General features: G+C 51.5%; 2 protein-coding genes across 4 annotated transcripts; both read left to right on the plus strand.

Annotated features, from left to right (window-relative positions):
- Positions 1-3,862: 3,862 nt before the first annotated feature.
- On the plus strand, positions 3,863-8,373 carry LOC137841543 (cytochrome P450 2C16-like). The gene is made up of 9 exons (XM_068654530.1): positions 3,863-4,119; positions 4,458-4,620; positions 4,953-5,102; positions 5,733-5,893; positions 6,023-6,199; positions 6,411-6,552; positions 6,956-7,143; positions 7,509-7,650; positions 7,826-8,373. Exons 1-9 carry the CDS (start codon positions 3,937-3,939, stop codon positions 8,014-8,016), a joined length of 1,497 nt encoding a protein of 498 aa, XP_068510631.1. The 5' UTR covers positions 3,863-3,936; the 3' UTR covers positions 8,017-8,373.
- A 2,120-nt stretch (positions 8,374-10,493) lies between these two features.
- Positions 10,494-23,351, plus strand: FBXW10B (F-box and WD repeat domain containing 10B). Of its 3 annotated transcripts, none has more exons than XM_068654525.1 (13): positions 10,494-11,510; positions 12,219-12,425; positions 12,526-12,653; positions 13,193-13,315; positions 13,833-13,951; positions 14,399-14,602; positions 15,532-15,653; positions 16,183-16,328; positions 16,966-17,108; positions 17,607-17,762; positions 18,668-18,867; positions 19,820-19,966; positions 21,915-23,351. In XM_068654525.1, exons 2-13 carry the CDS (start codon positions 12,227-12,229, stop codon positions 22,778-22,780), a joined length of 2,553 nt encoding a protein of 850 aa, XP_068510626.1. In that variant the 5' UTR covers positions 10,494-11,510; positions 12,219-12,226; the 3' UTR covers positions 22,781-23,351. The 3 variants fall into 3 exon arrangements, with proteins under 3 accessions (XP_068510626.1, XP_068510628.1, XP_068510629.1); XM_068654528.1 differs by having other exon boundaries at positions 11,317-11,510; positions 19,817-19,966; positions 21,915-23,347; XM_068654527.1 differs by lacking the exon at positions 14,399-14,602 and having other exon boundaries at positions 10,495-11,510; positions 19,817-19,966; positions 21,915-23,348.
- Positions 23,352-23,677: the final 326 nt, after the last annotated feature.

Raw genomic sequence — 23,677 nt, forward strand, 5'->3', positions numbered from 1 at the left:
GGGAGCATGGCAAGGGGCGGCTGGTTTTCCGGGGGCACAGCTCAAGATTTGCTCCCTCCAAGCCCACCCCAGAAAGCTGCATCCTCTTTCTTAAAAATAAAGCCACGTTAACCAAGAGCGACTGCCCATGAGGAGCAAGCCAGGCGTGACCGTGCGTGCCGCTGCTGGGGCAGGGACAGCTGATGGCTCCCTCACTGGGCAGAACTGGGGCACTGAAAGCACGACTCCAGCATGAGCCGCAGCCTCCCTCCTTCCTCCAGAGCCAGCAGAAGCAGCGCAGAAATCCCCATTCTCTGGGGAACTTCAGGGAGGGACTAATGCCGTGTAACCGAGCCGGCGGAGCCTGCGCAGGAGACACCGAGCACATCGGCCACGGCCGCCCTCGCCCCTGCCCTGTTGGGGAAGAAGGGGCTGATTTGACAAGTTTGATCACATTTTTAGGCTCAGGCACAAACTGGGAGCTGGGGCTGCTCTCCTGCAGCAGTGATGCTGTCCCTGCAGTAGGTAATTCCTCCACTCGCTTCATCCGCTCCCATGTGGCAGCACGTGGGTTATGGGTGCCTCTCAGGCCGTGCAGCAGCAGATATTTGATTTTTGTGCCGTCATCATACCAGGGCAAAGCCTGCTCCGAGCAGCCTGCAGGGCATGCCCGCTTTGATAGGTATTGCTTTGGAGCATGATTGATCCTGCAGGGCAGCTCAAACAAAGCCTGCCTTTGCTTTCCTTCTGTACAAATGCTGATTAATGGGCTTTCTTTTTTTTTTTTTTTTTTTTTTTTTGACATTCATTCAGCACAAGTGGGAATCGGGAATCACCTTACCTCGCTGCCTGAGCGCCAGGAAGGTGTCTGGGGGGACGGCCACAACCACAGCCCAGGCTGGGTGCTCCTGAGGGACCCCCGCAGGGTGAAGGGAGCAGCAGGATGGAGCACGGGTGGTTACAGGTGATGTTCACCCTATAATTACAGCCAAACTGGGATGCAGTGAGTGCTGCTGTGTCCTTCAGAGCAACCAGAAACAGCAGCTCAGCTGTGGTTTTGCAGCCCTGTTCCTGCAGAGGGGCAGGGGAGGCAGCGACACGGTTTGCAGCTGGTTGTACGTTTGCTCTCTGCACAGCCGAGGCCCCGAGGTGAGCACAGCATCTCCAGAGTGCCCAGGCTTTGGGCTGCTGGCAGGGGAAAATCGCATTAGGGTGATATTAATTACCTTAGCGCATGCAGTGTGACAGCTTACCCTGAGCTGGCAGAGCCAAAGCGGTGCGTGAGGCCAGGGGAAGCCAAAGCTTCACTTCGAACCAAGGAGGGGCTGAGCACGGCTATTTTGCTCTGCTGTTTTGCCGTGAGGGCGGTCAGACACGGGAACAGGCAGCCCAGGCTGTGCAGACCCCGTCCTCGGGGACATCGCAGCCCAACCAGACGTGGCCCGGAGCCACCGGTGCCAGCCCCGTGCGCAGCGCCTTGGCCAGGTGCCCCTGGGGCCTCCAGCCCTGGAGCTTCGGCCTCTGTGGCCGTGAGTCCTTGCTCCTGGCTGTGCCACGGCTCCGCTCCCCGTCCTGCTCCCCATGACACGGGACCTGCCCTGCACCTCCCCGCTGCAGCACGACGCCAACTGCAGAGCAGCTGAGGGATGGGAGCAGGCACCGTGATTTCCTCCAGCAGATCTCCCCGGATCTAATAACCCCGGCGTTACCGACTTCTTCATTTACCCAGAGCCGTCTCCTCTCGCTCCCGAGTTGCTGTGCTCGCCTCCAGCTGCGGCTCTTCCAATTACAGACCTGTGCTAACACACCCCGCAAACATTTCTCCCGATTCCTTGAAGCTGCCCTGGAGACGGAGTCAGATCCAGCAACAGGACAGAATTAAATTCCAAAGGTCCTGGCAATCTCTAAGTGGATTTTTTTTTTTAAGTTCTTTTTTTGGCTATGTCACATTGCTCAGCCCATGGGAATTTTTATTTTACTCTTTCCTACTATTTTAGGTTTGGCGGCACCAAAGTCGCATGGAGTGCTCCTGAAGGGATCCCAAAGCCCTGCAGCAGACAGCTTCCCTACAGACCCTGCTCCCCAAAAGCCCTTGTAAGAAAATCATTAGAAAGAGAAAAGCACCAAAGCTTTTGGGTCCATCTGAAGTGGTTTGGGCTCACTCTGGGTCTGGCTGCACCAGAGCCCCTCTGTGCTCTTCCCCAGGGAGCTTTCTTCAGACAAAGTGGCATTTAGTGCCAAAAATTTAGCTGACAATTTCTACCTTTCCTTTATTTTTTGTACACCTGAGATACTGAGTCTAGCTGGTGGGCCTTTTGGCTTAACTTATTCTGCAGATTATGGAGAGAAACAGCAAAGTTTCAGGAAGCTGCTCAAAAGGACAACGTTTCCTCACCTCTCAGAGCTTCTTCTTGTTGTTTTTTCTGGTGCCTTGGAACCACGCACTCGGGGTGATTCATTTATTTTCTCTCTCGTTAGTCAAACACGAAATACTAATGATTTTTGTAGCAATAGAGGCATTCGCACTCCAGAAATGCAACGAGTGGGAGCTGCACTGGAACATTATTGGTGGCGGTGGCTCTGCCCGAGTGCTGCCCCCAGCGCAGGGAGCTTCCCATTGGATTTAACCTGCAGCACACACCGCAGTGGGGCTGCTCCTTTCCTCTCGTTTCACGATCCTTCCCTATTGTTGTGCTGCTGCTGGCAACGCCGTGCAAGGCACCGCGAGGCTGTTCACCCCTGTGCCAAAGGCAGGCGTGACATCAGCCCCTGGGCAAAGTTCCCCACGTGCAGGCACCGTGCCCAGGGCACCGCGGCACCCAGGGGTGGCACGGACAGACGGACACTGACTGTCTGTGCCTGGGGTAACCTGCGGCCGCAGGAGAGCAGCCCGGAGCCCAGGCGGTGCCGAGCATCCCTGGCTGCCAGCCTGACACCTGCGAACCTGCCACATGGCCCCGAGGTGCAGAGCAGGGCTCCTGCCTGGTTTTGTCGGCCAAACGCAGTCCTGGCTCCCTGTGCACTGGTGCCGCCTGCCTCTGCCAGGGGCGAGCATCGGATCAGGCTCCTCTCGGTGAACATCACCCAATGCCCTGTGCTGAGGGTCTCCTTCCATCGCAGGGACTGCTGCGAGTCAGTCCTGCCTCTTTTCCTCCAGCCCTGTGCTCCAGGAGGAACCGCATCCTTTGCTGGCACCTGAATTGTGATGAGCTTGTTCGTCTGAGGGCTGCGAGAGCTGGTGACCAGAGGCGTGGTGTGCTGCCAGAGCTGCTCGTGGTGTCAGAGCTGCTTGTGTCAGAGTGAGGTGCTCAGAGCCAGGCTGAACCCCGTCCCCAGAGGAGACCCAAAGAAGCCGGAGGAACCCTAGGACTGCGAACCCCACACCTGCAACAACCACAGCATCCTGGGCTGATGTTCCCCCCTGTGTCAAAGCACTAGTGCACACCCAAAATCTTTCAGAAAAATCATGTTTATTTTTCACCCCCAGGACTGACCCGCTTTCTACCCAAAATGAGCTCTGTGGGAAATTCCCACCCAGCCCCAAGCGAAGCCCTGCACAGGCATGGAAGCCTGCCTGGCTCCTGGGCTCTGCCAAACCAGTCCCCCGTTACAAAACGTCCCCCCGGTCACTGCAGCACCGAGCGAGGCAGCCCCAAGAGGAGCAATGACCTGGCGATGGGCTGGGGGCTTTGCCGGGGCTCGGTACTGTGCCCACACTGCCCCGCAGCCCTCCCGGCCCCGCGTTGCGACACGGAGCCCCGGGTCTCAGCTGGCCGGGGGGAAGCAGCGTTTCCGTGTCACTGACCCTGGGGACAGCCCTGGGGACACAGGGGGGGCTGTGCCTATATAAGGTGCCGGGAAGGGTGCAGGAGGCAGAGGCTCCTCGCTGCTCACTCCTGATTTTCCCCTAGGAGGGAGTTTTCTGATTTTCTCCTTGCTCGGCGGCACTGGGTGAGGATGGAGGCTGGGGTGCCCGGGGTGCTGCTGACCGTCCTCCTCCTCCTCCTCTCCATCCTTTGCCTCCTGGTGCGGAGCAGCCACAGGAGGAGCAGCCAACTGCCTCCGGGACCAGCCCCGTGGCCCATCGTGGGTAACCTTTGGCAAAAAGACATCCTGCCACTTCACCAGAGCTACGAGAAGGTAAGAGAGCAGCTCGCAGCTCCCTGCAGCATCCACATCCCACACCAAACCAAAGGGGGTCACACAGGTGACCGCTTTCCCCCCTCTCTTTTCTCTCTTTCCTGCTCTGCCAGAAGAGCCAAAATCCCCGTATTTTTGAGCACAGCCAGCACCTCTCTCTGGCTTTCTGCTCCGTTAGCAGACCCCACACAGTGACCCCAATCCTCCAGCTGAGCCGTGCCGCTGCCCCTTCCAGCACGGCTCCGCTGCATGCGGGGACGATGCTGGGAGGTGGGACACGAAGCAGTGAGGGGTGAGGGCTGCAGCCCCTGCTCACGGCCGCTTTCCCCCATCCCCAGCTCAGCCACAGGTACGGCCCCGTCTTCACCATCTGGCTGGGGCGCACGCCGGCGGTGGTGCTGTGCGGGTACAGGGTCGTGAAGGACGCTCTGCTGGGCCACGCCGAGGAGTTCGGGGGCAGACCTGAAATCCCCCTCATGGCACATCTGTCGAACGACTATGGTGGGTGGCTGGGCTTGTGCACGCTTCGTGGTTCCCTGGGAACCATGGCAGCTGGGTGGGGAGGGAGGGACTCAGCACCCCAAATCTCTCATTTCCACTTCCCACCCTGAGAACCCCTCCGTCTATTGGGTCTCTTGTTCGAGGGCAGCATTAATTCCTGCTAGCCATCACTGCAGGCTTCCCGCTTTGTTCTGAGATCCTCAGCCTTTCAAGGATGCTGTGCACACCAGGGATGTCCCTGCGGTAGCACCCGACGGCTCCTCGGGTGGGCTGAGAGCCCAGAACTGCCCCGGGGCAGGCAGACGAGCTGCCTCCATCGCCCCCCCCCCCAGGTATCATCACCAAGAACGAGAAGAAGTGGCGGGAGCTGCGGAGGTTCACGCTCAGCACGCTGCGGGACTTCGGGATGGGGAAGAGCTCCATGTCGCAGCGGGTGCAGCAGGAGGCCCAGCACCTCGTGGAGCTGCTGGCGAGCCTCCAAGGTGACCTGGGGTCCTGCCTGCCCCTGGGGGCATGAAATATGGGACACGGGGTGGCCCTCGGGGCTGCGGGCAGTGGCCAGGGTGGATGATACTCATAGAGGAACTTGGCTCGAAGATAAGGGTGGGAGATCCTGCTCCTGAAGCGGTGCGCATGGTGGGGGACCACTGAGGAATATTTCACGACAGAAGAACAGAAATAGGAAACCAAATTTCTGGGAATGCGTGAATACCAGCGCCCTGGTGCCACGGGTTTTATCGGGGTGATGTGCTCCTCTCCGACAGAGCCAAACTTCTTCCCCCCCCTCCTCTGGCTCTTGCTGATCGTAGGCAAGAGCAGGGCAGGTGGAGGCTGGGTGTGAGGCACGGCGCTGTCCCCGCAGCCCCTGAGCCCCTGGGGTAGAGCAGTGGGAGCCCACAGCACCTGGGGGTGCCTCTGCCTCCCTCCCCCCAGCTCCGAGCAGGGATTTAGGATCAGGGAGGCTGAGCAGTCCACGGCTCCACTGCTGTGAGACCCAGCGGTCACCCAGGGCTCAGAGCTACAAGAAAGTGCTCGAAGGGCACTTTCTGTGTCAGAGCAGATAACCAGCTGTTGACTTTCCGCTGTCTTTCTGGCCTCTTCTGTCACTGTAGGAGAAGCCTTTGAGCCCATAATGGTGTTCAGGCACGCAGTGGCCAACGTGATCTGCTCCGTCGTCTTCGGGAGCCACTTCAGCTACAGCGACACGAACTTTCTGAAGCTGCTGGACATGATCGGGAATTTTGTCAGCTTCTTCACCTCTCCCTTTGCCATAGTACGTGCCCCTGCTGTGCCCAGCAGCCCAGAGATGCTCCTCGGCTTTGGGCTGGCTTGGACAGGGCAGAGGGAAGGTGTGGGGGGCTCTGGCCAGGCACCGAGCCCTCCTGTGCCTCTCTGGCTGCAGGTCTACAACATCTTCCCCAGTGTCCTGTTCCACCTGCCGGGGCCGCACAGGAAAGTCCTGGCCAAGTGCGAGAACCTCAAGGGCTACATCCGAGAGCAGGTCGAGCAGCACAGGCAGACGCTGGACCCCAGCTCCCCCCGGGACTACATCGACTGCTTCCTTATGAAAGCGGAAAAGGTAGAGCTGGGGCAAAGGGTTGTGATGCTGGAGGTTATTCCCAGGGGGGCTTAACCCTTACAGCCCAAGGGAGGCTCCCAGGGTTGGTGCCAGGTCTCATTTCAGCTCCTCCCCGGCCCCCCGTGCCTGCCGGGGGGTGAGGGCTGTCCTCTGGAGCTGGGAAAATCACCCGGACTGGGCTGAATTCTCTCCCCCTGCTGCACCCTTGCAGGAGAGGAGCAGCGTGGAGAAAATGTACAGCGACGAGGACCTGGTCATGTCAGTATTCGACCTCTTTGGTGCCGGGACGGTGACCACCAGCAACACCCTGGTCTTCTTCATCTTGGCGCTGGCAAAGTTCCCCCATATTCAAGGTAAGGGCAGGAAAACATGTCCAGTCCTTGTGCAGTGCAGGCAGGGGGCAGGCAGAGCCCCAGCCCACCTGGGGAGAGACCAAAATTTCCCAAAAATTTGGTGTGGCCACCCAAGGTGAGAACCATTAGGGGAGATGCAGGCAGACAGGGGGCTCTCCTGCCGGCCTCCCCTCTCCTCCCTGTCCCTGCCTGCGGGGATGGCCCTGGGCTGGCCCGCGAGAAGCCTTGATCCCACCCCATCCAGGCAGCTGTGCAGACAGAGACCCTAATTCTGGTCCCTACAAGGGCTCCAGCCTCCTCCCCCTCTGCCAGCTTGTCCCTTAGCCCTAGCGCGAGGCCAGAGAGAAATCAGCAGGGGCCTTGCAGGGAAAGCACGGCAGCTCTGCACCTCCTTTATCCCCAGCCAAGGTCCAGGAGGAGATCGACGCGGTGGTGGGCCCCGTCCGCACGCCCTGCATGGAGGACAGGCTGAGGATGCCCTACACCAATGCGGTGATCCACGAGCTGCAGCGCATCCCGCGGGCTGGCATCGAGAGCTTCCCTCGCATGACGACGCAGGACGTGGAGTTCAGGGGCCACACCATCCCCAAGGTGACCCTGGGTGCTCTGCACCTCCGTGGGCGGATGGCAGCGGGGCTGGAGTGAGATTTGCCCTTGTGCCAGCTCCCCCCCTGGGGGGAAGCCTCCCTCCTTCAGGCTTTGTGCAGTGAGAGGGCTCTGAGACCTCGCCAGGAATAACGCCAGGGCTAATTCCTTCTCATGGGTGAGACCCGGCCGCACTGTGCCTGCACAGTCTGTAGGGCAGAGCCATCACTCGGGGCTGTTTCCAGCTGTGGGATGTGGGTGGGCATCGGGGAGCACCCCTGCACCCCAGCTGCTCCTCGCTGCGCACTCAGCTCGGCAGAGCCCCGTGCCGTGGTGCTGATGTCTCTCCTCTCCCGTCCCGTCTCCCGCAGGACACAACCATTATTCCGCTGTTGTCTTCAGTGCACATGGACCCAACCCAGTGGGAGAACCCCAAAGAAGTTGACCCGGGCCACTTCTTGGATGAGAAGGGCAACTTCAGGAAGCACGAGGCCTTCATGGCTTTTTCAGCAGGTGAATGCTGCTGCGGTGCCCAGGTCTGCTGGGGATGAAAGAGCTGCACGTCAGCGGGCACCCTCCTTGATTTGGGCTCCTGACCCATTCCTTTTTCCCCCAAATGCAGCGTTTCCCTCAAGCACTGTCCAAAGCCATCAGACCATGCTCATTTTCCCCCTCTCTGTGCCCCCAGGGAAGCGGATGTGCCCAGGAGAGGCGCTGGCCCGGATGGAGCTCTTCCTCTTCCTCACGACGCTGCTGCAGAGCTTCAGCTTCCAGCTCACCACAGAGTCCAAGGAGATGGATTTACTCACCATGTGGCGGAAGATAGAGAGGAAGGCGATACTGGGCACGTTCTTTGCCATACGGCGTACATGCCCTTGAGGAGATGGTCCCAGCAGGGAGGAGGACGGGGCCGTCGCTTCTCCCCAAAGCAGAGCAAGCAGTGCAGACCCGAGCACCACGGCAGCAGCCACAAGCAGGAGGTGGCCTCGAGCTCCTGCTCCTCTAGGAGCCACGTCCCAGCCCTGCCACCAGGCCCTGGGCATCCTGGCTCCCTGCCCTACCCATTCCTGTCCCAGTGCCGCTAGGACTGGTTTTCCTCCCCTCTGCTTGAACCTCATCTCCTTGTGCCTGGAGCTTCTGGAACTCAGTGGGGCAGCACCTGATTTTGGGGAGGGATTGAAAGCTTCTGTAATAAAAGCAGTTATTGTGACTGGTGTTTGTGAGGACACTCGTGGTGCCTCTTGGTGTAAGGGTGGTGGTGCTCAGCCTTCACTGCCCTTCACAGCGCTGTGTGAGCAACTGCAATGCACATTGATTAAACTCTTGTGAGCCACCACTTGGACAACCATAACATAAAGAGGATGAGTGGGGGGAAATGTGCTGTAGGAGAGGGGTGCTGGGTTTGGGAAGCAAGAAGAATTTGCACCAAAGTCACTCCTTTCTTCTTAAGGGGGGCCACATCTTTAACTAACCCTACCATGCAATGAGGGATTGAGTTGGCAGCCACCAGGCACGTTCTAGTCTTTATTAGGAAACATTGGGACTTTAAAGAAAAGTTATTTGTCTTTAAATCCCTAAGGGAAAATGAGTGGGATGCATGCAGACCCTGCCTGGGCTCACACCACAGCACTGCACAGCTGGGCACCTCGAATGGTTTATTTGGGAGCTGTGCCACAGAGTCCCCGGCCAGCCCCGGGAATCCAGGGTGCTTCCTGCTGCATCCCGGCCCTCCCACCCCAAACCTTCCAGGTACGGGACTTTGGCTGCACATCCCTTCTGTGGGGGTCCTCATCTTTCCCCCCTTCTAACCGTTTTTGTTTGTTTTTTGTGTGTGTCTGTGTATCCCAGGATGGATTGAGCCAGGAAAACATTCAGTTGGTTACAGCTGATTTGCCAATGTGGTTTTCAACTGCAAATGGATCTTCGGTATCCCAGGAATTTACTGCTTGCTTCAGAACATGAACCCCCAGCCTCTGGCTATGGGGGGTACCACGCAGGCGAGGAAAATGGTTGCAGCTGGGGAAGGAGCACCTGCTCCCAGTACAAGGGCTGCTTCACAGCCCAGAGCTGTTGTGGTTCAGGAGAGTGTGGGAGAGCAGAGCAGAGCAGAGCAGATAAGAAAGCCAGCGTGCTGCTGGGTTGTGCTTCTCCCATGGCCTTCACAGCACTATTTACCTCTGGCAAACAGCTTCGGGTGCGGCTCAGCTCCGTGTAGCTGTGATCTCATTTCAGGGGTTTTTGGAAGAAGCTTGGCAGAGCAGGGCATGCTCCCATGAAGGGGGTTAGGATTGCTGCAGAGGGGCAGGGAGCAGCGTGTGGGTGTTTTTTGAGGGTCTCAGGGCTGGCTTTGGTGGGCTTTGCCTTGCTGGGGTGCTCCTGCAGGGAGAGGGGGTGCCAGGAGCCCTACTGTGGGGAGATGTGGCTGCTCGCTCTGGGATGGCTGAGGTCAGGGTGGGTGCTGCTTGGGGGTGCTGGGGGCTTCTTCCAGCCCAGGGCAGCACTTCCAGGGTGAGGGGTGCTGCTGTTCCTCGTGGATGCAAAAATAAAACGTAATTATTTCCCAGGTAGTGCTGTAAGAGGAGCGTTTCTGTGTGCAGGGTGAGAAATGCCCCTCTGTAGGTGGGGTTGTGATCGCTGAAGCAGGGGGCTCCAGGCTTCGGTTGGGACCAGCAAGCCTGCAGAGGCACCCGGTGCTGTGCTCGGCTCTGGTGACATGTGGGGGATTTGCTGCAGGAGAACAGCCCTGCAGTCACAGCAAAATCCTGCACAGTGAACATGACCACGGGGGTGTCTGTGGGATGGCGGCCCCAAAACCACCATCTCCACAGGGCACATTTGCTCTGCGTGCAGCAGGCCTGAAGCCGCTGCAGGCCTGGCTGCCTGGTAAAAGGGAACGTGTGCCCACCCCATGGGGCCTCCTGCCCACGGTAACTGGGACAGCTGTGGGGTGCAGGGGGAGCCCCCGGGTGCGTGGGGCTCCCTGTGCCCCCATCCCTGTGGGGTGAGCCCTGGGGGAGGCGCAGCTCTGTCCTGCCTGCTCCGTGCTGCTCAGCCCTCCTGCCTTCCTACCTCAGCCCTCCCACCTTCTCCCAAACAATGGATGCCACGGCTTTTATTCTTTTTTATGTATTTTTATTCTTTTTTATGTATTTTTATTCTTTTTTATGTATTTTTTTTATGTATTTTTATTCTTTTTATGTATTTTTATTCATTTTATGTATTTTTAACTCGTGGGATCGTTAAATGAAGTCTTCCTTCAATCCGGGGAAGCTTGGGAGCGTGTTTTTGACCAAACAAAACCAACAAAGCGCCTTTACCCAGCCACTGCCCAAACACCCCCCCGGCTCCCTCCTGCCCACCCTGTGCTGGGTGTCAGCGGCCCTTCAGCGTTGTGCTACAACCAAAGAGGAACCAGACCCCAGGCGGCACCCAGGGGCTGTCCCCTCCCTGCTGCCACCCGAGGGGGGGCTTCAGGGCCCCGCACCGCGTTCCCTGGAGCCGGGCAGGGAAGCGCCGAGCCCGGGGCCGGGAGGCGGCGGCGGTCGCCTGGCAGCCGCGGCGGGGCCGCCCGAGATGGCGGCGGCGCGGCGGGGGGGCAGCGGCCCGGCTCGGCCTCGGCAGCGGGGCCCCGGGGGTGAGCGGGGCCCGGAGCCGCCACCGGGGGACGGGGCCGGCCCCTGGGAGCTGCCCCTGGCAGGGGTGGGGGGCTCCGAGCTGGGTGCCGGGCAGCCCCCTCGGTGCTGCTGTCCCCTCTGGGGCTGCTGGAGGAGGCTGCCCCCGGTCACCTTGGTGTGGCTGTATTGGCCTCACAGCACTACTGCCGTGGTTTTGGGGTCTCTGCGCCTTCCAGTTTGGGCTGTGGGGAGAAACCCCAGGGCCACATGAGGCTCATCGTCCTGCATGGTGGCCAGCGGGAGGAGGACCCCAGCCTGCGGTGGGGAGATGGAAAAACCACCCGGGAGGAATCGCTGTGGGCAGCACGTCGCGGGAGGGGTGGTTGTGAGCTGAGTGTTTTAAGGCACGACAACCGTGCTAAAGAAAGCACTGAAAGGGCTAAATCTGCGTAGGCTGAAGGGATGGAATGAATAATACTGTGTAATTTACCTATTAGATGCTTAATATGCTACTCTAACTTGTGCAGTCCCCTAATTCGCCTCTGTGCCTACTGTGACTGTGAGGTTCTGCTCTGTGCTGCTTTATTGCAGAGGAGGAAGGTGCGGACGGATCGTCTCCTGGATCCCCAAGAAGATGCAGCAACAGCAGGCGTCATCAGTCCGGCTCCCCAGTGCCACTTCCAGTTCAGCCTGCTGGCACTTCTACACGCCGTGACAGTCAAAGAGCATCCACAGGAGTTGCCCAGCATGGTACTGCAGGTACCACTGAGTATTTTGGAGGGTGGGGAAAAAAGCACGGCAACGCTTTTCTGGAAAGTTTAGAGCAGTGACATGCAGAAGGAGGTGGTCTTTCCGTGGAGACCATGCTCCTAGACGTGATGAGATATGGTGTGTCTCCTTTTGCCCACTGATGGCAGCAGGGTCCTCGCTTAGGTTTAAGGTGTTCCATCAGCACAATCAGAATTCTACAGCCTGGCACTGTGTATGGTGCTGCCCCTAAAAACAAGGAGAGCCCTACACTATGGGGAGCTGCACGTTGGCAAAGATACCAGTGGTGGATGTGGATGTCAGAAAAAAATAGTGGTGGGAGAAGGGCATAAGCTGTATTCGTCTTTCCATTGTCTAGGGAAAAACAGAGAAATTTGTCCTTTTCTCTTTCCTGCTGCAATGTCATGACAAAAATCCTATTTTTCTTAGAGGAAATCTAACAGCTAAAGGAAGAGTCTTCCACTCTTCTCAGAAAAAAAAAAAAAAAAAAGATGTATTTGGCATAAGGCTGTTTTGATATTCTCCCTTAAGTCTAGGACAGACACCTTCCTGTGCTGGTGACTGCTGTAGCAGAGGTAGAAGAGGGGAAATATCTCATTTGTAAAGAGAAAACTGTTGCACTATATTCCTACCAACGGTACAGTTAGTGACCACTGAAGCTCAAGCACTTATAAGGCTGTGAATTCTGCTGGGTTCTAGGTCATCAAATGCCAGCAGTGTGCTTCTGGCCTCGAAACACCAAGTGCCTCATCCAGGATGGCCTGAATTCAGCATCTGCCTCACCTCCTGAATCCTTAGCCCATGGAGATGTCACCGTGCTTTCTGCATCGCTCCAGTCACTCTCTCATGTCAAGTACAAGGACTTCATTCGCTGCCTGCCAGTTTACCTCTCCCAGTACATCCTGGGTAAAGCTTCCCCTAATTTTCCAAGGATGGTTTCCCCTAAGGGTCACAGATGACCTCTGACATGGGTAGGGGTTCACTACTCTGTCCTCTTAATTCTCAGGGCTTTTGGATCAAAAATCCCTTAAAGCTTGTGCTGCTGTGAGTGGATACTGGGCTTTTCTGGTGAAAGAAGTCGAGAGGGAGCACGTGTGTCAAGGCTTAGTACAGGATAAGATCCGGTATTTGCAGGTATGGTGCCTGGACTTCTGCCATTACTACATACTTCATTTTTTTTTGCTGTTGTTGCCCAGACAATTAGAGGGAAGTGCCATTTTGGGAGGCTACCTCCCAGCTTCACCCTGTTCCTCCTCATTCCATCTGTAGGACTAGGTTAGTTCATACAGTCACAAGCAGAACAGAATAGCCTTCACTGACCTTTAGAGAGCCTGGAACTGTAAAAAATGGATCAAAATCAAGAATTCTTAATCAAGTAAACTCAGTTTGGTCACAAATGCCAATATTGGACTTACAGGAACTAATGAGGATTGTTGTAGCTGCCATAGGGACTCACTGTAGCTCTGCCCAATGAGCTTTATTTGCTCCACATGGAAAAAGGAAATGCTGAGCTTCTTTTTGAGAAGTCAGAGATGGTGGTTGCGATGTGGTAAAGCAATGCTGGGAAGAGAGGTTTGCCCTGGTTAGTATAGACCTACCACAGACGAAGCAAGACTAAAGTCCATGTGTGTGGGCTCTGCAGTGACTACATTGCCTCTGCTGGTTTATCCTAGGGGTTGCGCCCTAGGGGAGCAGTTTCAAACTATGCTAAAATAGTCAACGTGACAATTCCCCAATCAGATGAAGAAGGACACGTCATTGAAGTGAAACGCTGCAGTCGTGAAGGTAAAACAAAGGTATGTTGGAGGTGGTTTGCCTTTCATGGTTTTTCACATCTCAGCATTTGGGGAGGAAGGAGGACATGGTGGTCTTGAAAGACAGGACAGTGAATTTGGACTTAGTTTGCTCTTCTGGTTTGCACAGTTGCAAGCAGTTCATAAGCACCAATGCATGCTCAGCCCCTTCTTGCACAGGCGGGAGCCACCGTCCATACCCAGAAGGAAATTCTACCTTGTCCTAATGCTGCCCCCCATGGCACTGGCAAGGCTGGGCACAGAGATGTGGCCTTTATCCCAAAAGATGAAGAGTGCAGGTGTCAAGGCTTCCACTACTGCCACTGAACAAGGCAAGGATAACAACCCTTGTTCCTGTGCTAACCAGGGAGTTCCTGCACGCTGGGTGTTCCTTACCAGCACTTTCTGTCTCTATTGGTCTTGTTGGGGAGCAAGTGGTGGATGATATAGCTAATGCTGTGGAGTAATGCTGTGTTCCCCTTTACCCTGAGTAACACTTCCCTTTTTCTCTTTCCATCAGGAGAAGGAGGAGGAGGGCAATCTGCAGGCAGCCTACCATGATCTGCAAACTGACACGATCCAGCTGGAAGAGAGGAACGTTTTCTGTGGCTCCTACAACATTCGTGTTCTCACTGACAGGTACGCAGGCTGTGCCCGGCTGCTTTCTGCACTACCCCTGTAGAGCCAAACATTGGCTTCTGAAAACTTGTCCTGTTCCTTGCAATCCTTTAGTGGACATGTATGGCTGGAGGAGGGTCTCAGTGTCACTGATGAACAGCCCTCAGTATCAAATCAATTTTTTATAAAGATACTAAAGTCAGTCACTTTTGAAGATGCAAGGATTAGGATCTATGGAGTATCACAAGGGATATGGGGCTGGGAGGACCCCCCACCCTTCTTCAAGTTTACCCTCCAGATACAAACCTGGGTATGCAGAACTCGGGACCTGGTTGTGGTGCCCCCCAAAGGATCTGCCTCCTGAAGCAGATTGCCCACCGAGTTGCTCTTTGAGGAGCTCTCAGTATTGAGCCCCTCTAGACCCTGTTAACTGGTGAATGCTCACATTAATCACTGTTTCTTATCCAGATCAGACCAAAACAGGGTAATTCACTACAGCGGTGGAGACTTGGTAGCCATTGGCTCTACAGACCAAAAAGTGAGGTTTTTTGATATATCAGCAATGAGAGAAGTGCCACCTCTGCTCTCTGGCCATGCTGGAAGCATCAAAGCACTGCTCCTTGATGAGAAGAAAGGGTTTGTTTTTAGTGCAAGCTTCGACCTCAGCATCAGGTGAGCTTCCCTGGGCCTGTGCCTCAGCTACCATCCCCATGAAAAATGGAGCTTAACCACCCCAATCTTTATGAATCCTCCTTCCCATCACTTTCATTGGAGTACTAAAGAAAGGAAAGCTGATAATGAAACACATCCCCCCTAGAACTCCTGTTTTCCAGTTTCACCTGATACTGAATGATAAAATAGGAAGATACTTTCATATAACCTCTGTATCTTAAGACACCAGGTATGTGTCTGATAGGTGCCTGCAGTGAGGCTCTGGCCCTGCTGAGGTCAGTACCTGTTTCTCCATGACTCTATAGAAGTCTTGTTGTGCTGAGCAGATCCAGCACCCTGGTAGCTCCTGCCCAGGTCCAGCGTGTTGACACAAGGAGTGGAGATGAGCAGCTGCTACGTCTTATTTATCACTGAATCTCAAGAGTGTTGTGATGAGGGGTGAAAAGCTCCACAGCTCTGGCATGGCAAGCGTAAATCTTCCTCAAAGACAGCATTTAACAACAAGGGAAAGAGCTGTAGTGATTCAGGCTCTGTCCTGCCTGCCCTTCCCCTCCCCAAGAGGGCTGTTTGTTCAAGTGCATGCTTGAATTGTCAAGATAAAGTCGACAGAAATCATCTTGGCACCGGCCAGTAAAGAAATAACTTTATCTGTAAAGCTCTGCTTTTGAAGGTTAATTGAAAGTAGCCAAGCCAGAGGTGAAATCCGGCTACACATTTCCAGGCAATTTGGAGGTGGAAGAACAAACTAAATGTAAAAATTTAACGCTAAGCCTGACTTGATCATTCTGAATCCTCATTACCTCAGTGGGCTGCCTCCTGATTTTGACCTGGCATGGGTGTGAGATGAGCTGGGCCTGTTAAGTAGGAAATAAGAAGTCATTAATCAAGTTGTTAATCACTGGATTTCCTTTCTGGTCCTTGCTGTGTAGATGCTGGGATATATTCAGTGGTGCTTGCGTGAAAATCTTTAATGGTCACTGCGGGACAATCATCTGCTTGGATGTACATGAAAGGAGGCTTGTGTCAGGAGCCAGAGATGGGATGGTGAAAGGTGAGAGCCAAGGGGAGCTGCACAGACAAGGGCAAATGGCAGCAGCAAATGGGCTGAGCACCTGGGAGTTGTGGGGGTGCAGTGTGAGTCTGAAAACAAGTGTATGAATCAGAGGGTGAATTTTAATGTCTTGTATTACTGCTTCCAGAACAATCTAAGCTGGGGACATATGCACACACAAGGTCCCTGTGTCACTGCAGATGCTTATTACTGTTGCTTTTATTTGGATTTAATGGTTTTATGGCTGTAGGGCCAGTCTTGGGAGAGTGGTATCAGCTTGCAGCTTTGCCAAAGGTTGCCTTGTTACCTGCTTATAGATTAAGAATTAAAAGGATGTGCCATCTCAGGGCTTTGTATTTAAGAAATTTGCCATGTAATTGCACTCTTAAGTCAACACCTGGCTCCAAGCAGAGCTGCAGGTACAAGGTGCAGCTGTAATTCCAGTAGCATCTTTTAGTTCATATTGCACTCAGAAAAAAATATACCACTGGGGAAGACTCCTAATATTTCTCCCCTTTAATCCTGACAGTGTGGAACTTGGATAGTGAGGTATGTCTCAAGACTCTAAAACACAACGATGTTGTTTGTGTTAAAATGGATGGGGTCCATGTTGTCAGCGGCTGTGACAGAGGGCTGGTGAAAGTCTGGCTTGCTGAGACAGGTGCTCTGGTCAAAGTAAGTTTCTTAGGTAGATAACTTTGTGCTAAACTATCAAAAATCATCTATGTTATCTTATCATAGACTTTTTCTTGTTCCAAAGACTTTCTTAAAAAATAAAAAGACAAAACAGTCTAAGCTAATGTACTGCAGGATTATAGATAAAAGAATAATATTAAAAACTGATTTTCAAACAACTAAATTCTAATCTGGGTTTTTGATTTGCCTTGCTTTTAAATGCATTCATTATTTAATCTTTGTAGATGCATCTGTCTGCTCTTGCAGGAACATTCAGAACCTAAGAGGAGAGTGGGAGGGTTTAACTAACAGCTTTTAGGGCTGGAGGTGCCCTTCCACCACGGTCAGGGCAGCCCACTGTTCTGGTGTGAACACCCAGCAGATCACAAATATCCCAGTACACCAACATCTACTGAGCTTATATAATGATGATGGAAACTCATCAGCAACAAGCCCAGAATATGACTTTTAAGGGACTGTCAAAGTAATGCAGTTATCCCCAGGGTATATTTGTATATTGCACTGACACCTGATAAAACAATATAGTATATGAGGATGGTATTGAGTGCCGTAAGATCTCTTGGCATGTTTACATCCGGACTGCTGACAGTGTTGCACCTCTTTCTTTTACTCTCAGATATTGGAAGGGCACCAGGGTCCAGTGAAGTGCTTGTCCTTTGATCAGTGGCACCTCACCACAGGAAGCTCTGATGGATATGCCTTGGGATGGAGCATGGTGGGAGACCTTAAGAGATGCCTAAGAGCCTTCCGCCACCCAAAGTAGGTATCAGGCAACCCATAGTTATAAACAAAGTTTGTGGCTTAACAAGCAAATACACAGCCACTGGCTCACAAACAGGTGACTTAAGACAGTAACAGTGTGTAGTCCAAAACTTCAAGGATCCCAGCCTATAACCAACTGGATGTCATGCTAACTGGTAAAGAAGAGATGCTGTATTCTTTTGCAGTGGCTGTGTTATGTGCTGAACCCTACCAACTATGTATGATGTCATTTTGTAGATCTGTGAAAATGTTGCATCTTAGTATCTTCATTCACTTTCCTAAACATAAAAATGAAACTTAACATGGAATAGATGGTCATAACCACAGTGGTGGTTCTGAGGATGTTGGGTGTTTGGGTTTTTTCCTCTTTTTTTTTTTTTTTTGGCTTGTTATGGAGGCAGGCAACTGCATCTCCTGCAAGATGAGGTAGCTGATCTTGTCTCCTTGTGAAGAAGGCATGATGATCATACTAACAGTTGCATGTTGTGTTTTCAGGGAAGTTCTGTCTCTGGAGTTTCTCTATCTCAGAGTTGTCAGTGGCTGTGCTGATGGAAAGATTCGTATATTTAACTACCTGACTGGAAGCTGCCTGAAAGTGTTGGTGGCCAGTAGCAGAGGGGAACCAGTATCTTTCTGTGTTGCAGGAAACAGGTTGGTGACAAAACTTGCAATCAGTCTCTCTACTGAATTAGGTAGATTATGCTGTAATTTAAGGAATTAAGTATTTTTCCTTCTACTGTCTGTCTAACAAATAAGGTTTAAAGGACTCTAATGCTTATGGACTGCTTTGGTAACTAATTCTTATTAAAAATGGTTGAAAATTATTTGCTTAGTCCATTCAGCAGACTATACATTTCTGTTTCTCTACTATTTAAGACAAAAACCCAACTGTAAAGCCACTTTCAGAACCTACATTTCTTAAGAGGTTGAATAATCAAGCCAAGGTCTGGCAAAGCCTTTACCTGCTCCCGATGGAAAATCGTTCCAGGTTCCTTCATGCCCACACTTCTAAATTAAAGGTGGTTCCCAGCTCCGGTGTAAGTGATAGCTTAAAACAACGGTGTGTTAGTAACACTGTTTTAGTCACAACTCTAGAACACAGCAGGAAGTAGGCTGCTAGGAAGAAAACTAACTCCATCTCAGCCAGACCCAGGGCACCCATCTAATTCAGGTTTAAATGTCCCCGATAATATGGTACCTACAATTTATTTTGGCATTACACTGATCTAACTCCACTGTTGGGACAGCTTCATCCTAATTATTTCATTAATTTCACTAACTTTCATCCTAATTATTTTTAAATGAAGTTGTTTGTAGAGAGAAATGAGAAGAGCACCACAGAGCTCATGCAGACTCTGTGAGTTAAAAGTACAGCATCTGATTGATGGGACTAAGTGCTAATGCTTTTCCCTTCCCTAAAGGGGAGTGATTGTTATCTCAGTTCTGTTTAATTACCCTCAGGTTTTGTATTACACACAAGCAAATGGGCCCTTTAGGTAATATCTGCTGTGTTAATGATACCTCTGCTTTGACGAGCTTTCTCTTTCCTTCTCCAGGATGGTGATCAATGCACCCAGTAGCCTGCTGATGTTCCAGTTTGAGGATGTCAGGTGGGACTATACCCTAGCTGCTGACAGAGAGATGGTGCGGAAGGAAAAGCAGGGGACCTGTCCTCTGAGCAGAACACTGTCTCACTCCCAGCAAACCAAGTGCCACATCCTCGGCCAGACGCATCGCCTCGCTCTGCAGACGCAAGGTGCTGACCAGCTCACGTTGTCTTGCTTGATCCACAGCTGCCTGCCAAAACACTGTGGAGTGCCTCAAAATACTACACTCAGCCTTTGCAATGCACTGACTTTGCTTTCTGAAATGAGTTAGAAATAGTTTCAAGTACCCAGTGCCTTCATCCTAATCGACAGTTGGACTTTCCACTTTTTTAAAGTACATTTGGGTAGATTGCATTTCAGTGGTTCTGTTGTTTCTAGGCTTTAGTAAAACCTTCGTACTTCTAGAGAGGTTTGGTGTAAATTCAGCACACTTAAGACAATAGTCATTTTTTCAGCTAAGTAATACTTCAGTACTGTTATTCATGTTCTTACAGCTGGTGTGCATGGAAACATGCTGTTGATTCAGTGCTTGTGTTATTTATTAAAGTTCCCAGAAAGGCACTGGACACCGCATCCGGAATCTACCACTGCAGGGAAATGTGGTTGCACATAAGGAGGCTCCTTTTATGTTGTAATATAATGTAGATTTTAGAAATCAGTAGGTACTTACTACAGTACCATGATTCTCCAGTTCTGTGATCAAACTGTATGTTGCAGATAAACTGATGGTCTGAGAAAGTTTTCAGAGCATCAAATGCCAGCTACCTCGATACAGCAGTACTTGGCACAAGATGTACAGTTTGCAGAAAAAGGGAATGGAATATTTTAATATTTGGGGCAAAAATATGGGTTGTATATACATGCAATTAATACTTTTTAAAAGTCAGTCTTTGCTGTCGTCTCTGAATTCAAACACTTGTGAATTATTTTTAACACCTATACCTTCAGAACTGTGATAAAAGGTAAAGCAGTAACCAGAGACTTGAAATCTCATCAGTTTTTAAGATTTTATTATTTTATTTTTTTAACACCAGCAAAGCTTAGAGATGTTGTATTCTTTTGTTTTCTATCTCTCTATGATGAACTGAAAAAAAACAGCAGCTTGCAAGCAACAGGAGAGCACAAGGACTTTCCACGTTCAGGCACAGCAACAGCAAGAGCTTTTCATTCCTGGTAACCAACAGCCCCATGTTTTTGCTTTGAGACGGCCAGCGAGAACATGTTCAGTAAGGATCCTGGCAGGTGCTGGTAAGAACTTGTCACAGCGAGGTAGGGCAGTGGTTCTTCAAGTAAGTGCACCTAAGATGGATAAATGGATTAAACAAAAGGTAGCGATCTCTAGAAAACAAAGCCATTTTGGATGAAAGGTTTGCAGTGGTACAACAGATCATTTGCAGAGTCTGCAAAAGCTGCTTTAGATCAATCAAATAAGAAAAGTGATCAACTCCAACTATAAGGCCTTGTTCTCTGGTGTCCAGGCTTTTTTTTTTTTTTTTTTTTTTGCCATATCCTTATTCTGTTTTTGATATCTTTATCATGTGCAGGAGAATTCTGTACAAAATATGTTCAGGTACTTAGTACTTATAGATAGCAGCTACTCAGAAAATCCTGTTTAAAATATTACACTGGAAATTGTCCCATTGTTGCCAGCAACATGTCAACCTAGAATTTGAAAATGTTAGCACTGAGATCACAAATGTGGTTCTTGGTCACATGGCATTTCTTTCCTAAACTTACAGTTTCTCCCAGTTTTTAAATTCAGAATCTGTTGGATCTTAGAGTTTGACAGACAATGAAAGGAGGGAAGGGGTTGTTCCGCTCTGCTGCAGCCTCGCCTCGAGTGCTGGGTGCAGTTCTGGGCACCCCAATGCAAGAAGGACACAAAACTCCTGGAGAGCTTCCAGAGGAAGTCTACAAAGATGGTGAGGGGTCTAGAGGAGAAGACGTGTGTGTAGTGGTTGAGGTCCCTGGGTTTGTTCAGCCCAGAGCAGAGCAGGCCGAGGAGAGGCCTCATGGCGGCCTGCAGCTCCCTCACAGGGAGCGGAGGGGCAGGCGCTGAGCTCTGCTCTCTGGGGACAGTGACAGGACCTGAGGGAACGGCATGGAGCTGGGGCAGGAGAGGGTCAGGCTGAGTATAAGAGGATGCTTAGGCACTGGAACAGGCTCCCCAGGGCAGTGGGCATTGCACCGAGCCTGGTGGAGTTCAAGAAATGCTTGGACACCGCTCTCAGATGTAGGGGTTGGTTTCTGGGTGGTTCTGTGTGGAGCCACGAGTTGAACTCGATGGTCCTTGTTGGTCCCCTCCAACTCAGGCTATTCTATGACTAGTCTGTTTTGCTGTATTCTGCCTTTCCAAACTGTAACTTAATGTTCTCTGAAATACATTTCCAGATGGCAGAAGCTTCAATTAACCAGGTTAGCAATAACAGCAAAGCAATTACATGCAAACAGCATGACTTTGCTTTGCAATGGGACAAATTAACTGCTATGGTGAGGCTGTGGCACCGAGTTCTGTACAGTCTTTGTTAAAATCTCCACTTGGCTTTTAGTTGATGGCATAATTACACAATCCATCCCAATGTGTCTGTTAAACAACACAGGTCACTCCTGACATCACTTCAGACATTAAAGCTAGACTGTGAAGCATGCCTTGTGACTTCCAACTCAAATGCAGCTCTGAGTAGTAGTAGTTCAGAGTGGTTCTTGGATGTTGGCTTTTTCATGTTTCTACCAGGAACTGCCTTTTCTTGAAGCCTTTTCCCAATGCACAAACTCTAGGACAAGAAAGGGGTGCGTGGGAAGTAGTGGTGGAGAAACCTCATTCTTCTTAGAAACCATAGCTTCAAACGAGGTGGATACCAGGCCATCCCCACATAAATAAAACTTGTGTTACAGAATTACAACCTTTTGTTTGACCTGTACGGACTATGGCAATGAACACTCCTCAGGTCACCAAGGCAGAATTACCTCAGGTGCTGACAGTGTTGCTGGTAAGACTAAAGATGAACAAGCTGAAATGGGCTTTGTTGGTGTGTTGCCTGCATTGCCTGTTCTGTAGATAAGCGTGGACTGTCTGCGTGCCTATCAACCCAGCATACATCCCTGGTCTTACTCAGAGTACTGCCCTGCCAACAGTGATCACAGGTGATATCCTTGTGTCCAGTTACATTCAGTGTTGTTTTGTTTTTGAAAACAGATGGCACATCTGAATACGGCACTCCTGTCTATGTACGTGAACATCCTGACATGGCAGAAGCCATGCAGCAGCACAAAAAGAAAAAGGACTCATATTATCTAGTGTCCTCTTACAAGTTCCTCTTAACTGTCAACATGCTGCGGAAGAGCTGCAAGTCGTCCTTTGTCCACTCCAGTACAAAGCCTCCTATAGCAACTGGGAAAGCCTGGGAAGCTCCGCTGTATCAGCAACGATGCCTTGAAAAAAGGCAAATATACAAAACCCCTCTGCAGCACAAACAGGATCAGACAGCCCGGCTCCAATGTGTGAGATCTCGCAGTGATTCTCTGACTATGAAAAGAATTTCTACACCCTTTGAAACCAAAATGCTGCAGCTCAAACTGAAAAATTCTTTGCATGGACCCACTGTGAGTTCCTCCATTCCCGCTCCATGCATTGTACGTCCCAAGACACGTGGTGGTTTGCTACAGGAAAAGAAAGCTCACAGTGGTCACGGTAAAGTCACTCCTCGCCCTGAAGAGCAGGGTCAGCTTAGCAATCTCTGTACAACCTCTGAACTGATCAAGTCAACACACGCAAGGATGGCACAAATGAAAAATGAAGCAGTTTACGGGGGAAAGAAGCCCTTTTGTGCATTTTCTGTCCAAGCTGACAGTGGGTTCAGGCTTCTGACAGGAAACCAGAAGGAGGCACACGAGGCAGCTACTATAGCACAGTGTCAGGCAAACCAGGCAAAGCTCTTAGAAGATCATCAAAAAGCTTGCAAGAAGGCCTGGTTAAGGAAAGCTAAAGGCCTACCCACAGACTCTTTTACTAAGGAGGGGAAGATACCTGCTCCTGAACTTGGACTTAATACTTTTATCTGAGATAACCGAGTAGTCCAACAAATCACTGGTATCTGGGGCTTCACAATCATGGCAGCTCCCTTATGGTGTCCAGCTGAGCCTGCTGTGTCAAGATCCCTGTGGTTTCTAAATAAGTATGAAAGACATCTCTCTTGTAAGTTTGCCTAAGAATCATTATTGGTACCTTCATCTCTTTCTCAAGGTAGTGAAAGAAGTGACTCCTGGATAAAGCCACACCTGGGGTTGATCTTGCTAGAGCTGTTGTCACTATAAACACAGCACTGTTGTTGGAAAACTACTATACAAAAGATATGGCTCAGCTGTTTGAATGGAGTTTTTATTGTTCAAGTTTATATACACTGACTAGAGTTTATAAGCTAAAGAAATATGGGCTGAGAAAATAATTGCTGTGTTTAAACCAAATAGAGGTAGTGGTTTGTATTCCTTTATTTCTGTGGATAAACACCTAAACGTGCATGGCTTCTGCTAATATTCAGGACCTGAACTGGCTTGTGCTGGGAAGACAAAAATTCGCCCAGTTGTACAGCTTTCAGCTTCTGGGCCAGAGTACCAGAAATCTGCTATTTCCTTGCATTAGAGGCTGGGGGCAGGATCCTTCTGCCCGTGGTCCTGGTGCCAGCAGTTCTGGTTTGAGGTGAATGCCTGTGGGACCCCCAGGCAGCAGGGTGGTGATTGAAAAACAGGAAAACAACTAACGTGTTCTCCAGCTTCAGTCCCTGGGCTTTGTTTAGTGACCAATAACAATAGTTGTACCCCCCAAAATTATAACGAACTGGTAATAAGTACTGAGTGTCAGTGTAAAACCACACGGGCGGCAGAAAGTGGTGAAGATGGGTGAGTCGGGCTGTGGTAATTGGGTTTTACTGCTGGAGTAGGCTGGATGTTAGGAAGAACTTT

This window comes from Anas acuta, chromosome 18, assembly GCF_963932015.1.
Source record: "Anas acuta chromosome 18, bAnaAcu1.1, whole genome shotgun sequence".
Taxonomy (NCBI): domain Eukaryota; kingdom Metazoa; phylum Chordata; class Aves; order Anseriformes; family Anatidae; genus Anas; species Anas acuta.

Coding starts and splice junctions, on each gene's coding strand:
- LOC137841543 (XM_068654530.1), top strand. CDS start 3,937: ATGGAGGCTGGGGTGCCCGGGGTGCTGCTGACCGTCCTCCTCCTCCTC. Junction 4,621..4,952: donor ACATCTGTCGAACGACTATG/GTGGGTGGCTGG, acceptor CCCCCCCCCCAG/GTATCATCACCAAGAACGAG. Junction 7,651..7,825: donor CTTCATGGCTTTTTCAGCAG/GTGAATGCTGCT, acceptor CTGTGCCCCCAG/GGAAGCGGATGTGCCCAGGA.
- FBXW10B (XM_068654528.1), top strand. CDS start 12,227: ATGCCAGCAGTGTGCTTCTGGCCTCGAAACACCAAGTGCCTCATCCAG. Junction 18,868..19,816: donor CCTCGCTCTGCAGACGCAAG/GTGCTGACCAGC, acceptor GAAAAAAAACAG/CAGCTTGCAAGCAACAGGAG. Junction 19,967..21,914: donor AAGGATCCTGGCAGGTGCTG/GTAAGAACTTGT, acceptor TTTTGAAAACAG/ATGGCACATCTGAATACGGC.